A 23,287-nucleotide genomic window follows, 5' to 3' on the forward strand; every position below is an offset into this window, starting at 1 on the left:
GGAGGCATAAAACTAGGTGGGAAGGCCTAAGAGAGAAAAGCTCTGTGAGGTAAATATATTCTATATATTATTAATTTATGTGGAAGTTACACGGGTATGTAGGTATGTATGCATGGAGAAATTCATCGAGTTGTACACAATACAAAACAAAATGTGAAAAGTTCTATGAAGGTGAGGTACTGGGGAAATGGGACGTCTCATACACTGCTACTGGGAGAGTAAACTGGGATAGCTTCTATGACAGATATTTGGCAGTTAGCTATCAATATTATGAATACATGTCTTTGACTCAGCAAATCCACCTCTAGGAACCCACCCTCAGAAATATCTGCACGTGTAAAATATATGTACAGAGCAATAAGGGCAACTTTTTATTAGTAAAAGATTGAAAACGAATGTCTGTCAATAGAGAACTGGTTTAAAGGGAAAAAAAAAGACAACCTTGTGGGGATATTCCTACACTTCCTACACACCCTCAGAGAATGAGGAGTCTTGTTTATATATTAATACAGGACTATTTATCATTTGGCTAAAAAAAGCAAGATGGAGGACCATATCGAAAAAGGAAAAGAATAAAAAAGACTATTATCTATGTGCTGTATACAAATAAGATATCTCTAGAAAGATAAAATGCGTTGCCTCTGGGAAAGAGAACTGCTCAGCTAGGGTACAAAGACAGAAAACACCTGTTAATATAAATCATTCTGAAAACCACATGAGTATAGAGTATTATTATACTCATACTATACTATGCATCGGATCAGATCAGATCAGTCGCTCAGTCGTGTCCAACTCTTTGCGACCCCATGAATCGCAGCACACCAGGCCTCCCTGTCCATCACCAACTCCCGGAGTTCACTCAGACTCATGTCCATCGAGTCAGTGATGCCATCCAGCCATCTCATCCTCTGTCGTCCCCTTCTCCTCCTGCCCCCAATCCCTCCCAGCATCAGAGTCTTTTCCAATGAGTCAATTCTTCGCATGAGGTGGCCAAAGTACTGGAGTTTCAGCTTTAGCATCATTCCTTCCAAAGAACCTGGAATGTTAGGTCCATGAATCAAGGCAAATTGGAAGTGGTCAAACAGGAGATGGCAAGAGTGAACATTGACATTCTAGGAATCAGCGAACTAAAATGGACTGCAATGGGTGAATTTAACTCAGATGATCATTATATCTACTACTGCGGGCAGGAATCCCTTAAAAGAAATGGAGTAGCCATCATGGTCAACAGGAGTCCAAAATGCAGTACTTGGATGCAATCTCAAAAACGACAGAATGATCTCTGTTCGTTTCCAAAGCAAACCATTCAATATCACAGTAATCCAAGTCTATGCCCCAACCAGTAACGCTGAAGAAGCTGAAGTTGAACGGTTCTATGAAGACCTACAAGACCTTTTAGAACTAACACCCAAAAAAGATGTCCTTTTCATTACAGGGGACTAGATTGCAAAAGTAGGAAGTCAAGGAACACCTGGAGTAACAGGCAAATTTGGCCTTGGAATATGGAATGAAGCAGGGCAAAGGCTAATAGAGTTTTGCCAAGAGAACGCACTGGTCATAGCCAACACCCTCTTCCAACAACACAAGAGAAGACTCTATACATGGACATCACCAGATGGTCAACACCGAAATCAGACTGATTATATTCTATGCAGCCAAAGATGGAGAAGCAAAAACAAGACTGGGAGCTGACTGTGGCTCAGATCATGAACTCCTTATTGCCAAATTCAGACTTAAATTGAAGAAAGTAGGGAAAACCACTAGACCATTCAGGTATGACCTAAATCAAATCCCTTACTATTATACAGTGGGAGTGAGAAATAGATTTAAGGGCCTAGATCTGATAGACAGAGTGCCTGATGAACTATGGACTGAGGTTCGTGACATTGTACAGGAGACAGGGATCAAGACCATCCCCATGGAAAAGAAATGCAAAAAAGCAAAATGGCTGTCTGGGGAGGCCTTACAAATAGCTGTGAAAAGAAGAGAAGTGAAAAGCAAAGGAGAAAAGGAAAGATATAAGCATCTGAATGCAGAGTTCCAAAGAATATCAAGGAAAGATAAGAAAGCCTTCTTCAGCAATCAATGCAAAGAAATAGAGGAAAATAACAGAATGGGAAAGACTAGAGATCTCTTCAAGAAAATTAAAGAAACCAAGGGAACATTTCATGCAAAGATGGGCTCGATAAAGGACAGAAATGGTATGGACCTAACAGAAGCAGAAGATATTAAGAAGAGGTGGCAAGAATACACAGAAGAACTGTACAAAAAAGATCTTCATGACCCAGATAATCATGATGGTGTGATCACTCACCTAGAGCCAGACATCCTGGAATGTGAAGTCAAGTGGGCCTTAGAAAGCATCACTACAAACAAAGCTAGTGGAGGTGATGGAATTCTAGTTGAGCTATTCCAAATCCTGAAAGATGATGCTGTGAAAGTGCTGCACTCAATATGCCAGCAAATTTGGAAAACTCAGCAGTGGCCACAGGACTGGAAAAGGTCAGTTTTCATTCCAATCCCAAAGAAAAGGCAATGCCAAAGAATGCTCAAACTACTGAACAATTGCACTCATCTCGCACGCTAGTAAAGTAATGCTCAAAATTCTCCAAGCCCGGCTTCAGCAATATGTGAACTGTGAACTTCCTGATGTTCAAGCTGGTTTTAGAAAAGGCAGAGGAACCAGAGATCAAATTGCCAACATCTGCTGGATCATGCAAAAGCAAGAGAGTTCCAGAAAAACATCTATTTCTGCTTTATTGACTATGCCAAAGCCTTTGACTGTGTGGATCACAATAAACTGCGGAAAATTCTTCAAGAGATGGGAATACCAGACCACCTGACCTGCCTCTTGAGAAACCTATATGCAGGTCAGGAAGCAACAGTTAGAACTGGACATGGAACGACAGACTGGTTCCAAATAAGAAAAGGAGTACGTCAAGGCTGTATATTGTCACCTAGCTTATTTAACTTATATGCCGAGTACATCATGAGAAACACTGGGCTGGAAGAAGTGCAAGCTGGAATCAAGATTGCCAGGAGAAATATCAATAACCTCAGATATGCAGATGACACCACCCTTATGGCAGAAAGTGAAGAGGAACTCAAAAGCCTCTTGATGAAAGTGAAAGAGGAAAGTGAAAAAGTTGGCTTAAAGCTCAACATTCAGAAAATTAAGATCATGGCATCTGGTCCCATCACTTCATGGGGAATAGATGGGGAAACAGTGAAAACAGTGTCAGACTTTATTTTTTTGGGCTCCAAACTCACTGCAGATGGTGATTGCAGCCATGAAATTAAAAGACGCTTACTCCTTGGAAGGAAAGTTATGATCAACCTAGATAGCATATTCAAAAGCAGAGACATTACTTTGCCAACAAAGGTCCGTCTAGTCAAGGCTATGGTTTTTCCAGTGGTCATGTATGGATGTGAAAGTTGGACTGTGAAGAAAGCTGAGTGCCGAAGAATTGATGCTTTTGAACTGTGGTGTTGGAGAAGACTCTTGAGAGTCCCATGGACTGCAAGGACATCCAACCAGTCCATTCTAAAGGAGATCATCAGTCCTGGGTGTTTTTTGGAAGGAATGATGCTAAAGCTGAAACTCCAGTACTTTGGCCATCTCATGTGAAGAGCTGACTCATTGGAAAAGACTCTGATGCTGGGAGGGATTGGGGGCAGGAGGAGAAGGGGACGACAGAGGATGAGATGGCTGGATGGCATCACCGACTCAATGGACATGAGTTTGGGTGAACTCTAGGAGTTGGTGATGGACAGGGAGGCCTGGTGTGCTGTAATTCATGGGATTGCAAAGACTCAGACATGACTGAGCAACTGAACTGAACTGATACCTACGAGTATAGGTATATTATTTTAAATTATAATTTTAAAAATTCAGCAAAAAAGTTACAAAAGCAAAAATTTCAGAATTGAAAATATAGAGGTTTTAGGATTTGGGTGTGTCCTCTTTTTATTATTTGTAAGAATGTACATTCATTTAAAATGAGCATTGAGAGTGCAAGCAATTTTCAGGAACTTACCCATACTGTGTCGTCGTCAACACTGCTCCTCTCTTTTCCTTTTCAAGTTTTAACTTTTTCTTCCTTTCAATATTGGCTAGAGTTGGGTAGTTTCTAGAAAACAATAAGAATCCATTATAAAAGGGCTTTTAGAGTACAGTTTTAATTATGTAGTCAAGCAATTGCTGCATTTAACAGTTTTGGTTTAAGTAAAAATGACTAACACAGTAAATTAATATAAATTTGTAATTCCTTCTAGATATTTTTAAGGGTAACAAAAGTAGACTACAACAATGCTACTCTAGATTTTTTCAAGGGTAAAAAATAGTAGGTCTACAGTGATGTAGACCAGTGGCCAGTCCATCTGCTACCAGGTAAGGAACTTACAACAGAATGCCAGTCAAATATATAATGTGCTGAAATGGATATAATTCACATATTTGGCACATATCCATAAATACCGTAAGAAAAAAATGTATTTTCTTAGACATGTACTTACGCAAACACAATTAGTAGGTATATGCAAAGTTACCAAGATACGGAAGAGACACTTCTCAAAAAATGAACAGTCTACCAGGAAGGACAAGAAAAGCATGGTTATTTCTAAAGAACAACTATAACAAGGTACAAAATAAAATAAGCACCCCCTTGGGAGCATAAAGATTGGAGGGTGGGGAGGAAAGATCATTATCTAGATGAAGAAATCCACAAAGAAAGGAACACGAAAGACACTGGTCTTAAATGGTGTCAACAGACACAAATCCAATGGGAGAGTGTCAGTGCTCCAAGCAGAGCAGACAATGCACACAAACCAAGGTTTCAAAGTGAGAGAGATATCCAGGGAGTGGCAAGTGGTTCATTTTGGATGAAACAGGCAATCAGACCAGAAAGGGAGGCTGGGGCCCAAATGTGCCTTGAATGCCAGACTAGAAAGCCTATTTTTAATTCAGGGGTGATGGGGAGCCACTGAAAGTTATGAACAGGGAGAGAGATGAACAAGGCAGTGAGTGAGATTAAATCTGACAGCAGCGTGCAAGATGAATTGCTCCGACAAAGCTTTCTTTGTTCCTTGGCACAGCTGTGTGGAAATGGAGGCACCAAACCTTGGTGGCGAGAGGAACAGCTCCTAGGAGGGTGAACACAGACAGCTCTCCTACCACTCGGCCTGGCTGCTCATCAGAATGAATTCTGAGAAACATCAACACACCGTGTTCTGCCATTATTTCGAGGACTCTGTTTCCACCCTTCTTTTTACAACATCTGCATCACTGACGTGCACAGCTCAGACAACATGAAGCTCATGGGCTGGGCACATTGGAGGATAAGAATGGAAATGACATTGAGTAAGCGGTGAAGTAATTAGAAAAAAAAAGCAATGGATTTCAGCGAGGACAGGACAAAGCAATCTACCAGCCAAGAAAAATAAACTTCATAAATAAAACATGATTAATGTACAAGCTATAAATAAACATAAGAGGAAAAGACCAAGGTCACAGGAGATAAAAATCTGACAGCCAGTCAGCACCGCATGACTCCACTTTTAAAAAGCAAATAAAGGACTCCAGCGCAGGTATGAGTGTGAAGTCCTCCTCTCACGACACTCAAAAGTGATCAGAAACTCTCAGGGAGATACAGCCAGCTTTGTACTGCTGAACTGAAAAGGAATGTTGAGGAAAAATCAAACTTGGAAGGGATTCAGAAGGGACTCACAGATGATTAACAGGATGAAAAATAAAAACCTCCAAAGAAAGATGAAAGGAACTGGAACAACTTGCAGCCTTTAAAAGGAGGAGAAGTGACAAAAACACCGCAATCTTACAGAGAAGACGGCCGACAGCTGTTCGCCATCTGAAGACAAACTCCACACAAGGAGCGATGATGAGGGAAAAGGTGATGACTTTCACAGGCCCCACAGTGTCTACACATGTAACGCACAGCTGCTCAACACTTCTCACATCTCTGAAATTCACTTATTCTTACTGCTTGTATTTCCATAACATTTCTCTTCTGAGTACTGCAGACCAACCCTGACTTAACATCTCGGGCTATACGCTAAACCCAAGGACTTGGCCCTACAGTGCTGCGCGAATAAGCAAGCAGATGGTGTGAAGCGCTTCTCAGTGATAAGGAATATACAGAATTTGTTACAGCAAATGGATTTTAGGTGAGATACAAGAAAGAACCCCATAAATGAGACATCAAGAATGTTGTGGCAATGCCTTTGCTGGAAGTCTTTTATAACAGCTCACTTTTTCTTTCTGGCTGATTAAAGTTATCACTTCCCTAAAGGTAGTGGCTGTTTCTAACCCTCCCAAAGTTTTAAGATTCTGTTTTTCAGTGCTTAAATAAAACTTTCTTCCCCAAAATTATGCCACTCTTCTGTACAGAAGAGACTAAAAACTACAGAAAACAAGGGTACTAGAAAGCAAATTTTTCCCCAAAACGGGAATCTAGGAACATAAGACCTAGTTATATATACGATCATCAGGAAGCTCCTTCCAGCAACATACTACTGAGATACAAGATTAAGGAAAAGTCTGATCTTGGACACAGACACAGCTCAGGTTTCTAAAGTACACAAACACACAGCAAACTGTTGGAAAAAATATCACGAACGGTCTTACACTGACTGTACAGTTACTTCATGATAAAGCTTAGTTCAATATCTCCCGGTAAAGAATGGATGTTATGAAGCTATAAAGACTGTGAGAAGTGATATTTTCACAGTTGGTTTCTCTATTTTTATCACTTTTCTCCCTACTTCCATCTTTCCCCAACACCCCAAAAGGAACTGACCCTGAAACTACAACACTTTTTTTCTTTCTTTCACTTCTTAACTCCTCTTTGCCTTCCCTTTGCCTAAGCCACAAGCCTCCAGTGACAGCTCTTAAGCCCCAGAGTCAATAAATGGGCAACAGGGAACCAATCATTATCTTCACACCTCTCATTCTGGTTACACCTTACCCTTTCCTTCTCAAACCTCCACCCACTCACTGGCTTTTCCCTTAAGCCTGTTTTCTAGAAAAACAAAATCCCTCTGGACTCTCACTGAACCACAGCTGCTTCAACCAGACTACATTTTTATTTCAAAGTCTTTTCAAACTTCAAAAAGATGTAGCATTCTTCAGGAGCACACCCCCGCTGCTGGAATTCTGCAAGAACTGGGGGCGCAACTGTTAAGCGTTTCCTCAGAGCCAGTTAACTGCTTCAAATAAATAACACAGAACTACTCCACCTAGTGGACACCCCATCTGCTGTGAAGTGGGTTTCAGTCTTGAAAAGCCAGATTTGGGAAATGAACCTCTCTCACTCAATTTTCCCTAATGCCAAATCATACAGCGTTTGTACCCCCAGAAGACGGGAATGAAGAAAGAATCACTTTGAGTTTTTTTGGCTGTGATTTCTTTTTTTGCAGATTATTAGTGGAAAGCCTTAAGGTTTTTAATTGAACAGAACTCCGTATGTTGGTCAGAACTACACATTTAAAAAGAATAAATAACACCTTAAAACATATTGGGGTGGGGAGAGGGGTGGCATGACCCCCTCTTACAAAAAGTCTTACAAAACGATCTGATTGCTCTGCCTTCCAAAGACACCAGGTATCCCTTGACTGACGTGTTAGCCCCACGTGACAAAAATGAAGACTTCTGGTGCCTGTGGTCTCCTGGCCATTTATAGACCTTCTTACGTCTCCTACTAGAGTGAGGATCTTAAAGGCAAGAGTCTACTCCTGTTTTCAGTAACTTTGGTCATATATAAAACAATCTTTGCCTTTTCTAATATTGAATGCTATGCTGTGCTAAGTCACCTCAGTTGTGTCCAACTCTTTGCAACTCTATGGACTACAACCCACCAGGCTCCTTTGTCCATGGGATTCTCCAGGCAAGAATACTAGAGTGGGTTGCCATGCTCTCCTCCAGGGGATCTTTCTGACCCAGGGATCAAACCTGTCTCTCTCACGTCTCCTGCATTGGCAGGTGGACTCTTTACCACCAGCACCACTTCAGTTCAGTTGCTCAGTCGTGTCCAACTCTTTGCGACCCCATGAACCACAGCACACCAGGCCTCCCTGTCCAGCACCAACTCCCAGAGTTCACTCAAACTCACGTCCATTGAGTCAGTGAGGCCATCCAACCATCTCATCCTCTGTCGTCCCTTTCTCCTCCCGCCCTCAATCTTTCCCAGCATCAGGGGCTTTATTCAAAAGAGTCAGCTCTTCGCATCAGGTGGCCAAAGTATTGGAGTTTCAGCTTCAACATCAGTCCTTCCAATGAACACCCAGGACTGATATCCTTTAGGATGGACTGGTTGGATCTCCTTGCAGTCCAACGGACTCTCAAGAGTCTTCTCCAACACCACAGTTCAAAAGCATCAATTCTTTGGCGCTCAGCTTTGTTTATAGTCCAACTCTCACATCCATACATGACCACTGGAATAACCACAGCCTTGACTAGACAGACTTTTGTTGACAAAGTAATGTCTCTGCTTTTTAATATGCTGTCTAGGTTGGTCATAACTTTCCTTTCAAGGAGTAAGTGTCATTTAATTTCATGGCTGCAATCACCATCGGCAGTGATTTTGGAGCCCCAGAAAATAAAGTCAGCCACTGTTTCCACTGTTTCCCTATCTATTTGCCATGAAGTGATGGGACCGGATGCCATGATCTTAGTTTTCTTGGGAAGCCCCAAATACTGAAGATTTACCTCTAATTTCAAACTAAACTCTTGTCAGGAAGTTACTCAAAGCTATAATGTATATTAACATAAATTCAAAGGCGGCTGAGATTTCTTGATTATATTAGCAAACCAAACTGGTCTTCCACCAGGGACTTTATATAAGCATACACTACCTAAGCTAGTTCACGTGTTACTATTCCGTAAGTTTCTCGAGCCAGTGAATTTTTTCCTCTAAAGCACTTGCTGCACAAAAACCACAGGTGGCAGAGCTCAGCTTCACATGAGGAGCTACTGCAGAAAGGAACGCATCCAAACACACATCAGTCTGGTTTGTCTCAGTGACAACTTGTCCTGTGAGATGAGGATTTACTGTTCAAAACCACAGTGGCTTAAGTACCACTAATTATATTAATTCCAATTAGCATTACTAATCAGATCAACACTGCCCAGTTTCCTTAACAATGATATACAATTTATAACATAAATTATAAATATGAATCTCGGTACAACTTCTCCAACCACTTACTCTGAAGTATCAAAACAGAATTACAGCCACAATAAAAATATTTTCAAATCTCATTTACATATATCAACATTTATGTTCTTATTGTTCAGTTGCTAAGTCCTGTCCAACTCTTAGCAGCACATCAGCTTCTTTCCAGGCCTTGACTATCTCCCAGAATTTGCTAAGATTCACGTCCACCGAGTCGATAATGCTACCTAACCATCTCATCCTCTGCTGCCCTTTTCTCCTTCTGCCTTACAATCTTTCCCAGCATTAACATCTATAACCATCCCTTGTATCTATGCCACCAAGGGATATAAACAGTCACATAAAGTGTGGGTATTAACATTTCTAAAGATTGTAATTTTTTTTTAAAGACTCGTAAGCCTAGAGGAGCCACCCCACGTCCGAGGTCAGGGGCAGAAGCTGGGAGGACCCCATGCCCGAAGGGCGGTGGCCAAGAGGAGTTACCCCACGTCCGAGGTCAGGAGCAGCAGCCGAGAGTGCCAGACTGCAACGACGCAGGAACAGCCGAGAGGAACAACCCCGGGTCTGAGGTCAGGGGCGGTGGCCGGGAGGAGCTACCCAACGCCCCCACGCCCGAGGCCAGAGGCGGTGGCCGGGAGGAGCAACCCACGCCCGAGGCCAGGGGCTTCGACAAGAGGAGTTACCCAGACCTGTGGCTGCCCGGGTGCAGGAGGGCTTAGAGGAGCTATCCCACACTGAAGGTCAGGAAGGGCGGCGGTGAGGAGATACCCCTCGTCCAAGGTAAGGAGCAATGGCTGTGCTTTGCTGGAGCAGCCCTGAAGAGACACCCCACGCCCAAGGTAAGAGAAACCCAAATAAGACGGTAGGTGTTGCAAGAGGGCATCAGAGGGCAAACACACTGAAACCATACTCACAGAAAACTAGTCAATCTAATCACACTAGGACCACAGCCTTGGCTAACTCAATGAAACTAAGCCATGCCCATGGGGCAACCCAAGATAGGCGGGTCATGGTGGAGAGATTTGACAGAATGTGGTCCACTGGAGAAGGGAATGGCAAACCACTTCAGTATTCTTGCCTTGAGAACCCCATGAACAGTATGAAAAGGCAAAATGATAGGATACTGAAAGATGAACTCCCCAGGTCAGTAGGTGCCCAATATGCTACTGGAGATCAGTGGAGAAATGACTCCAGAAAGAATGAAGGGATGGAGCCAAAGCAAAAACAATACCCAGCTGTGGATGTGACTGGTGATAGAATCAAGGTTCGATGCTATAAACAGCAATATTTCATAGGAACCTGGAATGTCAGGTCCATGAATCAAGGCAAATTGGAAGTGGTCAAACAAGAGATGGCAAGAGTGAATCTCGACATTCTAGGAATCAGCAAACTGAAATGGACTGGAATGGGTGAATTTAACTCAGATGACCATTATATCTACTACTGTGGGCAGGAATCCCTCAGAAGAAATGGAGTGGCCATCATGGTCAACAGAAGAGTCCGAAATGCAGTACTTGGATGCAATCTCAAAAACGACAGAATGATCTCTGTTCGTTTCCAAAGCAAACCATTCAATATCACAGTAATCCAAGTCTATGCCCCAACCAGTAACACTGAAGAAGCTGAAGTTGAGCGGTTCTATAAAGACCTATAAAACCTTTTAGAACTAACACCCAAAAAAGATGTCCTTTTCATTATAGGGGACTGGAATGCAAAAGTAGGAAGTCAAGAAACACCTGGAGTAACAGGCAAATTTGGCCTTGGAATAGGAATGAAGCAGGGCAAAGACTGATAAAGTTTTGCCAAGAAAATGCACTGGTCATAACAAACACCCTCTTCCAACAACACAAGAGAAGACTCTATACACGGACATCACCAGATGGTCAACACCGAAATCAGATTGAGTATATTCTATGCAGCCAAAGATGGACAAGCTCTATACAGTCAGCAAAAACAAGACCAGGAGCTGACTGTGGCTCAGATCATGAACTCCTTATTGCCAAATTCAGACTTAAATTGAAGAAAGTAGGGAAAACCACTAGACCATTCAGGTATGACCTAAATCAAATCCCTTATGATTATACAGTGGGAGTGAGAAATAGATTTAAGGGCCTAGATCTGATAGACAGAGTGCCTGATGAACTATGGACTGAGGTTTGTGACACTGTACAGGAGACAGGGATCAAGACCATTCCCATAGAAAAGAAATGCAAAAAAGCAAAATGGCTGTCTGGAGAGGGCTTACAAATATCTGTGAAAAGGAGAGAAGCGAAAAGCAAAGGAGAAAAGGAAGGATATAAACATCTGAATGCAGAGTTCCAAAGAATAGCAAGAAGAGATAAGAAAGCCTTCTTCAGCGATCAATGCAAAGAAATAGAGGAAAACAACAGAATGGGAAAGACTAGGGATCTCTTCAAGAAAATCAGAGATACCAAAGGAACATTTCATGCAAAGATGAGCTCGATAAAGGACAGAAATGGTATGGACCTAACAGAAGCAGAAGATATTAAGAAGAGATGGCAAGAATACACAGAAGAACTGTACAAAAAAGATCTTCATGACCAAGATAATCACGATGCTGTGATCACTGACCTAGAGCCAGACATCCTGGAATGTAAAGTCAAGTGGGCCTTAGAAAGCATCACTACGAACAAAGCTAGTGGAGGTGATGGAATTCCAGTTGAGCTATTTCAAATCCTGAAAGATGATGCTGTGAAAGTGCTGCACTCAATGTGCCAGCAGATTTGGAAAACTCAGCAGTGGCCACAGAACTGCAAAAGGTCAGTTTTCATTCCAATCCCAAAGAAAGGCAATGCCAAAGAATGCTCAAACTACCACACAATTGCACTCATCTCACACGCTAGTCAAGTAATGCTCAAAATTCTCCAAGCCAGGCTTCAGCAATATGTGAACTGTGAACTTCCTGATGTTCAAGCTGGTTTTAGAAAAGGCAGAGGAACCAGAGATCAAATTGCCAACATCCTCTGGATCATCGAAAAAGCAAGAGAGTTCCAGAAAAACATCTATTTCTGCTTTATTGACTATGCCAAAGCCTTTGACTGTGTGGATCACAATAAACTGTGGGAAATTCTGAAAGAGATGGGAATACCAGACCACCTGACCTGCCTCTTGAGAAACCTATATGCAGGTCAGGAAGCAACAGTTAGAACTGGACATGGAACAACAGACTGGTTCCAAATAAGAAAAGGAGTACGTCAAGGCTGTATATTGTCACCCTGCTTATTTAACTTCTATGCAGAGTACATCATGAGAAACGCTGGACTGGAAGAAACACAAGCTGGAATCAAGATTGCCGGGAGAAATATCAATAACCTCAGATATGCAGATGACACCACCCTTATGGCAGAAAGTGAAGAGGAACTCAAAAGCCTCTTGATGAAAGTGAAAGTGGAGAGTGAAAAAGTTGGCTTAAAGCTCAACTTTCAGAAAACAAAGATCATGGCGTCCGGTCCCATCACTTCATGGGAAATAGATGGGGAAACAGTGGAAACAGTGTCAGACTTTATTTTTCTGGGTTCCAAACTCACTGCAGATGGTGATTGCAGCCATGAAATTAAAAGACGCTTACTCCTTGGAAGGAAAGTTATGACCAATCTAGATAGCATATTCAAAAGCAGAGACATTACTTTGCCAACAAAGGTCCATCTAGTCAGGCTATGGTTTTTCCTGTGGTCATGTATGGATGTGAGAGTTGGACTGTGAAGAAGGCTGAGTGCCGAAGAATTGATGCTTTTGAACTGTGGTGTTGGAGAAGACTCTTGAGAGTTCCTTGGACTGCAAGGAGATCCAACCAGTCCATTCTGAAGGAGATCAGCCCTGGGATTTCTTTGGAAGGAATGATGCTAAAGCTGAAACTCCAGTACTTGGGCCACCTCATGCGAAGAGTTGACTCACTAGAAAGACTCTGATGCTGGGAGGGATTGGGGGCAGGAGGAGAAGGGGACAACAGAGGATGAGATGGCTGGATGGCATCACTGACTCGATGGACGTGAGTCTGAGTGAACTCCGGGAGTTGGTGATGGACAGGGAAGCCTGGCGTGCTGCGATTCATGGGGTCGCAAAGAGTCGGACACGACTGAGCGACTGATCTGATCTGATCTGAAGCAAATAGTTCATCAACAGGACCAGAATAAGGGGCATCTACACCAAATAAGCAGAGGGGATACCATATTCAAAGAAGGGCAAGATATTACTCTAAACAGATGAGGAAAAATATTTGCCCAAATTTAGGCTGGCAGGATTTCAGCTGGACTAAAGCAGTGAGCAGAACTTCAAGCTGGAAAAGGTAAGATATTTCTAGAAGCAGCAGCATGATCAAAACTGAAGCTGAAAGTTCAAAGAACCTGTTTGGGATATGATAAAAGGAAAAAAAAAGTTTGGCTGGGACAGAGAGTTCATATAAGCAAGCAATGTGCAGTAATCAGAAAAGATAAGACGTATGAAGCCCACCTTATACTACTCTGTCAGTTCCAAGGCATTCTGTTTTCACTGGCATTTGAGTTGGCTAAAATAAAATCAGGTTAACAAATTTATTTTTAAATTTTATTCTACGTAGTCACCTATATAACTAAGAAATACATGCATGTTAGCATCTAATTTTGCATGGAAAAAAACAGCAAATGCAAAGAGAATAAACTAACCTTGTTGGTGAAGTCAGTTCCTTAAGTGTGATAACACTGCTGAATGTTCACCTGCAGAGCACACTTAAGCTGTGTGGTTTTCTTCAACAACACTGAGCAACTGAGGCAGAGCTGAGATTTTTGCCGGTGGGTGTGATGAAGGGCAACAGAATGAGGGAGCTGAGCTGCTGAGAAGAGTGGAAGTGATTTCAACTTGGCAGGAGGCCAAGATGGAAGAGGGGTAAGAGATGAGAGGTCTCAACTCGTCCAGGACTGGTGCTGTTCACAGAGGCAGAAGGGATAGGGAGAGAACTGCACAGAACAGAAGTCAGGCCCAAAGAGGAGCGAGCCCAACTTTAGGACTTCTGGGGCAGAACGTCCAGAAGATCAGATCCATGGTGCGACCGTGAAAGTAAGCGGCAGAAACTGCACGGAGATGAAGGACCCTGGAAACTGGAAGGTAAAAAGATGCCGGATGAACTCTACGGTAAACTGTGAGTCTCAAAAAGTCAGTGGAATTCAAAGTATACACACTTCCGGTGGAACCACAACCCCAGTGGCCACGACAATGGCAATCCCTCTTGTTAAGAATCATGCGGAAGGGTGTGAGAGCTGCAGAAAGCTGTAGAGACAGATGGCGGGAAACCCCAAGAAGGGCCAAGGAGCAATCGTCTGGATCCGCGTCAAGGCGGCCCTACAGGTTGCAAAACCAGTCACTCTGGGGGCTTGTTTTATTTGACCTTTCCACAACAATCTGCACTGTCTCCACATTTCCTATCTTGAAATCCTCCCCTCTCCTGGCTTTCAAGACAGGTCACATTCTGAGTTTTCTTCTACTTCTCTGGCTCTTGCTCAGCAGGCTTGGCTTTACTCTCTGTCAGACTATCTGCCCTCTCTCTGTAGGTGGAGTAGAAAGGGAAGATAGCTTGACAGAGAGTAAAACCAACCAGTTTTCATATACACTGAGAAAACTGGACCCACTTTTCAATTTCTACTCTGTAGCTGTTTGACTCTCCCACAGTCCTCCACTCCACCCTCCTTTTCAGCCTTTAAGAAGGAGGCCCTCATCTAGTCTGGAAGGGTGGGATGTTCCTTGACAAAGCGAGGTTGAATTGAACCTGGACCTGATTGGGAACTTAGTTCCTAAAGTCTTCAGAATTCATGGCTTCGTGATTTTCAAACGTCTCTCTAGCCAGTCTGGTCTGAGTCACAGTGCCTACACAGCATCTTCAAATAGATGTCTTGGAATGTCCTCACACTCAGTGATATCTCAGAGCAACACCCCCGCACCCCATCCTCTTCCAGGGTCCCTGTCCCAGTCACAGGCACCACCTCACCCCAGGAACTTGGATGTATCCTCCAAGCCTCTTTCCTCAACCTCACAATCATTCAATTGCCAAACAGTGCCTATCTTCATCTCCCAAGTGTTCTCTATCCACCTCCTTCTCTCTGTCCCTACAACTACCATCTCTCAAAGGCTGCTATCGTCTCTTACCAATGCCCATGCCAACCTGTCTGAACGCTAGTCCCTACCCCCCCCCTTATTTCTTTCCAACTAGGTCTAAGTTCAGCTCAACCTCCCTTTGTCAAGGAACACGCCACTCCTCCAGACTAGATGAGGCCCTTCCTCTTATGCGCTGAGGAGGAAGGTGGAGTGGAGAATTTTGGGAGAGTAATACAGCTACAGGCAGGGGAGAAGTTTAATAATAGGTACAACTTTCTCAGTTTTACGTGATTTAATTTAAACAACTGCTAGAGATAAAAGAACCAAAGATGGCAAATCAGTGACTCATTTCAGACCTTCCCTGTTGTCTTAAGTGAACTCCAAACTTGAGAGAGTAAACAGCTTACACAGTTAACTTTTTAGTTGCTTTCTGTGTAGTGTAGTGTGTTGGTCGCTCAGTCGTGTCCGACTCTCTGCAACCCCACGGACTGTAACCCACCAGGCTCCTCTGTCCATGGGATTTTCCAGGCAAGAATACTGGAGTAGGTTGCCATTTCCTTCTCCAGGGGATCTTCCCAACCTAGGAATCGAACCTGGGTCTCCAGAACTGCAAGCAGATTCTTTACTCTCTGAGCCACCAGGGAAGCCGGTAATTGCTTCATAATCATTGCCAACTAGTAACTATCATCATTCTCCTCAAAAGAATTAAACATCTATCAGCACAACACTGGCTAGCACCACTGAGCTGCAACAACTTCCTACTGACCAAAGTCAGAGGAAAGTCAGTCGGAGAAAGTCAGTGGGGAAAAACTTTTGCAGGTAGGACACTTCTGATCCATCTAACAGGATATCATCAATACCATCATCACCAGGGCCTCAAATACTAAGTATCAGGAAGTGGAGCTAACTCTTCCTGTTTGATTATTCCTCTGTAGAATACAGGAGATAATGAGGAAAAAAGCATTTTAGTACATCCTACTCCTGGTGGCCAAGGTTCTTACATTTGTTGGCCAAAAATGCTCTTGAAATTCTATTAAATCCATTGAGTCCATGCTGACTGGATGGATCCAGGTTTACTTCCTCTGGTTGTCCAAACTCATCCAACTCTGTGTACAATATTAATAACTGATATCTATACACGCATTTATTGAAAGCTATTTGTTCTCGGTTCTAAATCTTTTTGCTGGTTTTCCTCAGAATTGCCTGTAAAGCTTTAAAGGGCAGTAACTCACTTTTTCACATAATAGTGTAACACCTGACATAGCACTATGTATGCATATGTACAGTGGATTTAAGTTGAAAACTTAAAGCTGAACTAAGAACAAGCTTAATCAGCTGGTCAAAAGTTTTTAAGTATTTTGACCTTTGAGAATAATTCTTCCTAACTAGGGCTTCCCTGGTGGCTCGGTGGTAAAGAGTGCAGGGGATGCAGGAGACGCAGGTTCGATCCCTGGGTTGGGAAGATCCCTGGAGAAGGAAATGGCAACTCATTCCAGTATTCTTGCCTGGAGAATCCCACGGACAGAGGAGCCTGGCAGGCTACAGTCCACGGGGTCACAAAAGAGTTGCCATGACTTAGCAACTAAACAGCAGTAAACAACAACCTTCTATCTCAAGCTCTCATTTTTTAATTCCAGAAAAACAGCTATTGACCTAAAAGTGCAGCTGATCATCCCCTAATAGTTCTGATTTGGTCTTGTGCTTCAGGATTAGGGATCCTGGTCCTTCCTGAGAAAACAATATAATAGCGTCTTCATGGGATTTTTCATTGGTAGATTCCAGTTGGAGATGGTGGTTAAGTCACTTCAGTCATGTCCAGCCCTTTGCGACCCCATAAACCACAGCCCGCCAGTCTCCTCTGTCCATGGGATTCTCCAGGCAAGAATACTGGAATGGGTTGCCATTTCTGATTAGATATCTACTAAGCTTTCCTCCTTGGTAAGTATAAAACTACAGGTCATCATGGTAGGCTCAAATTTCTTAGACTTTAATTACAGGAAAACATTTCTTGTCTTTGCCTTTTTTTTTTTTTTTTTAAGGCCATGCCATGTGGCATGCCGGATCTTAGTTCGCCAACCAGGGATTGAACCCATGACGCCTGCATTGGGATCGTGGAGTCTTAACTGCTGGACTGCCAGGGAAGTCCCCTGTCTTTTTATAGGTAAGGACAGGCACTTGGATTATCCTGTCACTATACTCCCTCTGCCTAGCATACTGCAAGCATTCAACAACTTTTTAAAAAACAATAAAAACAATAAACATAGCAAAATATTATGCCTTTTTTTTTTTTTTTAAAACATAGCACCACCCATCACTGCCTTGTATTGAACATCAAACTGAGGGGGCACATAGTGGCCCCCCTCAAAGAGCAAAGTCCCATTATGACATCAGTTATTCATCAAGAGTTCCTATTAGGTCTACCAAAAGCTACATTTAATAATAGCCTCATATAATACAGTTGACAGTTCCATTTCCTAGCAGCAAGATTATAAGGGAACGCAATGAATCAAAACTACAATAATAAAAATTGTATGATTATCATACATCAAGTAACAATACTCTCAAAGTCACTGTAAGCCAATTCTAAAGAACAACAACAAAAGTTAGGACTGGCCATTTTGAGCTGAACATCTGCAATGTTATAAAAGACCAAATTTCCTTTTTCAAATTGTTCCTTAGGGCCAGATGGTCTTTATTTTGAAGTCCTCAGCCCTGCCAGGGTAAAAGAAAGATGCTGCACAAGTTCTGAACTCTTTACTCACTTTCTTCTTTCTTCCCTCCATCTTGCAATCTCCTCTGGAGTGTCTAACTTGATTTTCTTCATACCAGGAGCATGCATCTGAGGGGAAAAGGCCTGCTGAATATCAGGAAGCATACTGTTCGCTTTTGACTAGATCTCAAGAACTACAGGGGATAATGAAGACGCTGTACCTAACAATACATTTACTAGCAGAGACAATTTTAAAACTAAGCAAGCAGGTTTTATCCATCCTTATTATGACTTTTCCTTTAAAGAAAAGAGAGTAATTTTTTTCATGTCTTTAGTGCTACTGATTAAAAAGAAAAGCAAGCCATGATATAATCTTGGTTATAAAGCAAATGTCATCAATTTCTTGAGTAATATTAGATATTCATATGACTGACCGACTATAATTGAGGGAGTTAGCTAGAGAAATGATGAGTACACAGAACAATCTGAAACAGCACAGTTTAGTAAAACAAGCACAGAATTTGCAGCTAAGAAACCCAAGTGCAAGAATCAGTTCTGAGGCCCTGGGCAAATCATTTTATAAATCTGTGAAACAGGGCCAAGGCTTATCTAGTCCACAGTGGATGCTGAGGACAAAACTGAATAATGGATGATAAAAATGCCTTATCAAGTACAAAGGCTCATGAATGTTGCTTATTATTAGGCTATGTAGATAAAGTGCTATGAAGATAACAGATCAATGAAGTAAAAAGAGCGTGTATCAAAAAGAAAAACAACTTACATTCCTCCAATGGAACTGGACAATCTTCTCATGTGCACTAAAAGAGCAATCTACCTCAGGGCACTGTAAGGAGTTTTTTTAAAAAAAAGACTCAATTCAACATTTCCCATAAAAAATGTACCCTTCTACTATACATACAGACATATTCTGGCATTATTACCTAGTATCCTGTCTATGTGGTGTTATCCATGAATACGTACAACAATCAGTTCAATTCAGTTCAGTCAATAGCAAGACAAAACTCACTCCAAAACCAAGCTGCGCTCTAAAAGTATATAGTACAATGATACATAGCACTCACTTCTCCATTTGAGTGAACGCAGGACATCAGCAATGTTGTAAAATGTTCTTATTTCCTAAAGTTGAGCGTGACTCCTACAAACTGAAGAGCACTTACCCAACCAAGAACTTCTAGCTTTTTTACTTCTCAACAGCTGCCAGACCCCCCTTCTCTTCTGCTGCCATCTCACCAACTCCTGAAGTGGAGGCCTCCCACCCTCAAACTGCAAATCCCAGGGCTACTGTCTCAACTTGTCTTCAAACAACATTTCTATGATAACTCTAAACTTTTACAGGAAGAAAGCTCAGAATTTCTACCCAATATACCCATTTTGTGAAATAAAATCAGGATAACCAAGAAACCTACTTTTGTATGTTCGGACATGTGTGTATCATACTTCTCTTGATTTTTAAAACCACGATCACAGGTATCACAAAAATAGTGAAAAACGGGTTCCTTTCTTTTCTGCAAATAAAAATGAAAGAGGCATTAGGCTTTGGGTGAGAACTCAACCAGCAGTAAAAATATGCAGGTTTTGATTTTTCACACACTCTTAGTGGAAGAAACTTCTGAATATATTTCTAATGAAGGGGTGATTCTGTTTAACACATTCATGAGAAAAAGCCTGGTTTGTTAATAAAAATTTTAAGACTTCCCTGGAGGTCCAGCAGTTAAGATTCTGTGCTTCCAATGCAGTGGGCAAGGTCTGATGCCTGTTCAGGGCTACCCAGGTGGCTTAGTGGTAGAGAATCTGCCTGACAATACAGGAGAGGCAAGAGATGAAGGTTTGATCCCTGAGTCAGGAACATCCACAGGAGGAGGAAATGGCAACCCACTCCTTGTTTTTTGCCTAGGAAATCCCATGGACAGAGGTGCCTGGTGGGCTACAGTCCATGGGGTGACAAAGAGTCAGACATGACCGAGTGACTGAGCAGGCACACAGGGAACTAAGATCCCACATGCCAGAAGGCATGGCCAAAAAAAAAAATTTTTAATCTGAACAGAGTTAATATAAACCATGAATAGATTTCAAATTGGTAATTAAAATGCAGTAGAGTATATGTCCAAATAACCTAAAAATAAACATTCAGGGTAAAAACAGCATTTCTTCCTTTAGGATAAATAAAACAATGTGTGTGTGTATATATAAAACTACTAAATGAGAAAAAATAACTAGGCAAATATTAGTTATTTTCTTATTCCCAATTTACTATTTTTATGTTTAAACATAAAACAAAAAAGATTATTACAATGATAAGACTATATAGGAAGTAAACTCCCATTGTTCAATGTTGAGATTATGTTATTAAATATATTACATATTCACAGTATTTTGTAAATATCAGCAACACAGTTTTGATACCAAAATGAAGGGTAGTAATTTCATGATATGGATCTTATTCAATTTATTATAATGACATTATTTATACATCTTAAAAAAAAGACCAGATTGTTAAGCTACATCAGAATAAAGGAAGTCTATTTTAAGGCTCAGTTTCTGAATATAATCAAGGGTTGAAAATACACAAAAACTTTTCATTTCATCCTTCCCCTCCCAAGCTGCTAGTGGAGTCGGGCACGACTGAGTGACTTCACTTTCACTTTTCACTTTCATGCATTGGAGAAGGAGATGGCAACCCACTCCAGTGTTCTTGCCTGGAGAATCCCAGGGACAGAGGAGCCTAGTGGGCTGCCGTCTATGGGGTCACACAGAGCCGGACACGACTGAAGCGACTTAGCAGCAGCAGCAGCAGCATATATTTTTTACTTCATTGAAGTTCAATCACATTTACATTTACCTGTAACCATAATTCCCCATATTACTCCTAATACTATATGTAAATGGATTGACTGTTTTCTTTTGTACAATTTCTCCACTTTTTCACAAGAAGATTTTGCTTGAGTTTTTACTTACAGCCAAGACCCTTAAAGATACTTTCACAGCAAAGCTATGGTGTGTCAATGATGAAGGCAAAACAGAAACAGTTATGAAAGATGAGATATGAAGCAGTGACATAGGGACCAAAGTGTCACATTTAAGAACATCTTTAAAACTACCTTTTTTTTCTGTTTTCTTCTGGGAGAGACGCTGAAGTCATTGACCCTTGCATCATGCTTTCGTGGAAAATAAGTATGTTTAACTGGAAAACAAAAAGAGATTCATAAACGTTAAAAACTATACGATTATTTAATATTTTGCTAGAGCACGTCATAAATACTTGAGTTAAAACAGTGGCAGTCACCATTTCTAGAATCCTCCTGCAATGCAGGAGACCCAGGTTCGATCCCTGGGTCAGGAAGATCCCCTGGCGAAGGGAATGGCAACCAACTTCAGAATTCTCGCCTGGAGAATTCCAGGGACAGAGGACCCTGTCAGGCTACAATCCATGGGGTCATAAAGAGTCCGACACCACTGAGCGACTTTCACTTTCACCCTTTCTAGGAAGAATAGTGATTCACACAGTTCCTGCCTCAAGGCTCTGCACTCACAAGTCCCTCTGCCTGCATGGCTAACCCCCAGACATATGCACTGCAAGAGACTCGGGTTCCATCCCTGTGTCGGGATCCCCTGGAGAAGGAAACAGCAACCCAGTCCAGTATTCACGCCTGGGAAATCCCATGGACAGATGAGCCTGGTGGGCTACAGTCCATGGCGCTGCAAAGAGTCAGACATGACTTAGCTACCAAACAACAACTGATCCCTCACCTCCCTTAAGTCTCTGCTCCAATGTCACCTTACTCATGACTGACACTGAAATTTAACTCTGCACTGCTTGTGACTCTGCTTTCTCTCTCCACAGCACTCACTGCCTTCTGATACGCACTGCTTTATTTTGTTTATTGTTTCTGTCATCTTACACCAGGTGATGTCAAGGCCTAAGATAAGGATTTCTGAATGTTTTGCTCACTGCTGTACCCTCACGTCCTGATTCATAGTTGGAATTCACCAAATAATTGCTGAACTAAATGAACAAGTCAGGAAAACGTAACTGTGGAACAAACTGTGAGACATTAATGACCGGACTCCAACAGTGCAAGGCAGTATCAGAAGAGAAGAGGGGAACAAGGGTGGAAAAGGAGGAGGAAGTAGGGATGGAAAAGAAAGATAAGGGGTGGTACGGAGAGGCGTTAACAACCTACCTGGAGTGCTGTGGGGCTGCTGATGCCAAGGAAAACCACCAGGAGACTGTGTCCAGTACCGTGACGCTGAAGCCTGGAAATTCCAGGAAGGCTGGCCATTGGGTTGAGGCTGAGAATCGAGGGGGGACTGGGCGTCAAAGGGGGGCTGCGCCCCGGGAAGAATGTGGGCGTCGAAGGGGGGAGGTGCCCCGGGGAAAGTGCGGGCTTCCTCGTGGGGCTGTGCCTCTAAGGCAGGCTCGGACCCTGCTGCGGGAAGCGACGAAGGCGGCGGCGGCGGCATCGCCCACAGCATCCAGTTGTTCGGCCGCGAGGCTCGGTCACGTAGAGGCCCCAGCGTGGGGGTCAGCTCGGGGGCTGGGAACCACGCGGCGGGAGGAACGGCACCACCAGCCGGCTCGCCCATCGCCACCCGCCTGGTAGTCAACCCTGCGTGCGAGTGCGCAGCAAGCCTTAGGCGTCACTTCCGTTATCGCCGATAGCAAGGATCAGCCAATCACAAGCTGATATGTCATCGGCCGGCGCCGGAAGAGTTTCCCTCGCGTTCGGCGGCTCGCTGGCTGCCCGTCGTGGAGTTCTGACTCGGCTTGGAGACACTTGTGTGCGTCTGCAGTGTCTGACCCCGCGGATGGCGAGGGATCTGATTGGGCCGGCCCTGCCGCCGGGCTTCAAGGCCGGCGGGTCGGCGGAGGACGAGGAGCGGGACTCCAGCCCCGGTAAGCGGCGGCGACTTACCCGCCCGCCAGGCCCTCCCTCATCCTTTGGCCCTAACTTCAACGTCAGCTCAGCGAAGCCTTTCCAAACTGTCACGCCCCCTCTCTACCTTTGGGGGTTTTTGTTTGTTTGTTTGTTTGTTTTCCCTACTTAAATACAACAGGTATTTAATACACTTTCGAAATAACGTGTTGATATAGCTGTCTCCACCCATTACTCAGTAGTCTTCTAGTCTTAACACATAACTGGTACCTCGTATTTGCCAAAAAAAAAAAAAAAAAGATTCTCAGACCCTTCCCTGAGCATCCATCTCCTTTCGTGTTTTTTCTAATGTGTAGCCTGTGGCTGACCGAAGTTAGAAAACAGTAAAGCTGAAAGAATAACCCTCCCATTCC

The 23,287-nt window shown here is 42.9% G+C and overlaps 2 protein-coding genes across 7 annotated transcripts in view; one reads left to right on the plus strand and one right to left on the minus strand.

The window, feature by feature from the left end:
- Window positions 1–22,631, minus strand: part of NUFIP1 (nuclear FMR1 interacting protein 1) — a 37,462-nt gene extending 14,831 nt beyond the window's left edge. The window contains exons 1-6 of the mRNA XM_061434539.1: window positions 22,182–22,631; window positions 21,099–21,181; window positions 19,407–19,505; window positions 18,761–18,823; window positions 18,032–18,108; window positions 4,038–4,130 (exon numbers count right to left, since the gene is read on the minus strand). Coding sequence (XP_061290523.1) covers window positions 4,038–4,130; window positions 18,032–18,108; window positions 18,761–18,823; window positions 19,407–19,505; window positions 21,099–21,181; window positions 22,182–22,584 — 818 coding nt within the window. The 5' untranslated portion in view covers window positions 22,585–22,631. The remainder of the gene's footprint in view (window positions 1–4,037; window positions 4,131–18,031; window positions 18,109–18,760; window positions 18,824–19,406; window positions 19,506–21,098; window positions 21,182–22,181) is intronic.
- Window positions 22,632–22,686: 55 nt separating this feature from the next.
- Window positions 22,687–23,287, plus strand: part of GPALPP1 (GPALPP motifs containing 1) — a 34,032-nt gene continuing 33,431 nt past the window's right edge. For 3 of the 6 annotated variants that reach the window (XR_009739860.1, XR_009739859.1, XM_061434543.1), the window contains exon 1: window positions 22,687–22,894. Coding sequence is in view for 4 of the 6 variants with exons in the window: in XM_061434543.1 (XP_061290527.1) it covers window positions 22,687–22,894 (208 nt within the window). In the remaining 2 variants the exon portion in view is untranslated. The remainder of the gene's footprint in view (window positions 22,895–23,287) is intronic. The other 3 variants (XM_061434542.1, XM_061434540.1, XM_061434541.1) reach the window with 1 other exon arrangement.

This window comes from Bos javanicus, chromosome 12, assembly GCF_032452875.1.
Source record: "Bos javanicus breed banteng chromosome 12, ARS-OSU_banteng_1.0, whole genome shotgun sequence".
Lineage (NCBI taxonomy): Eukaryota > Metazoa > Chordata > Mammalia > Artiodactyla > Bovidae > Bos > Bos javanicus.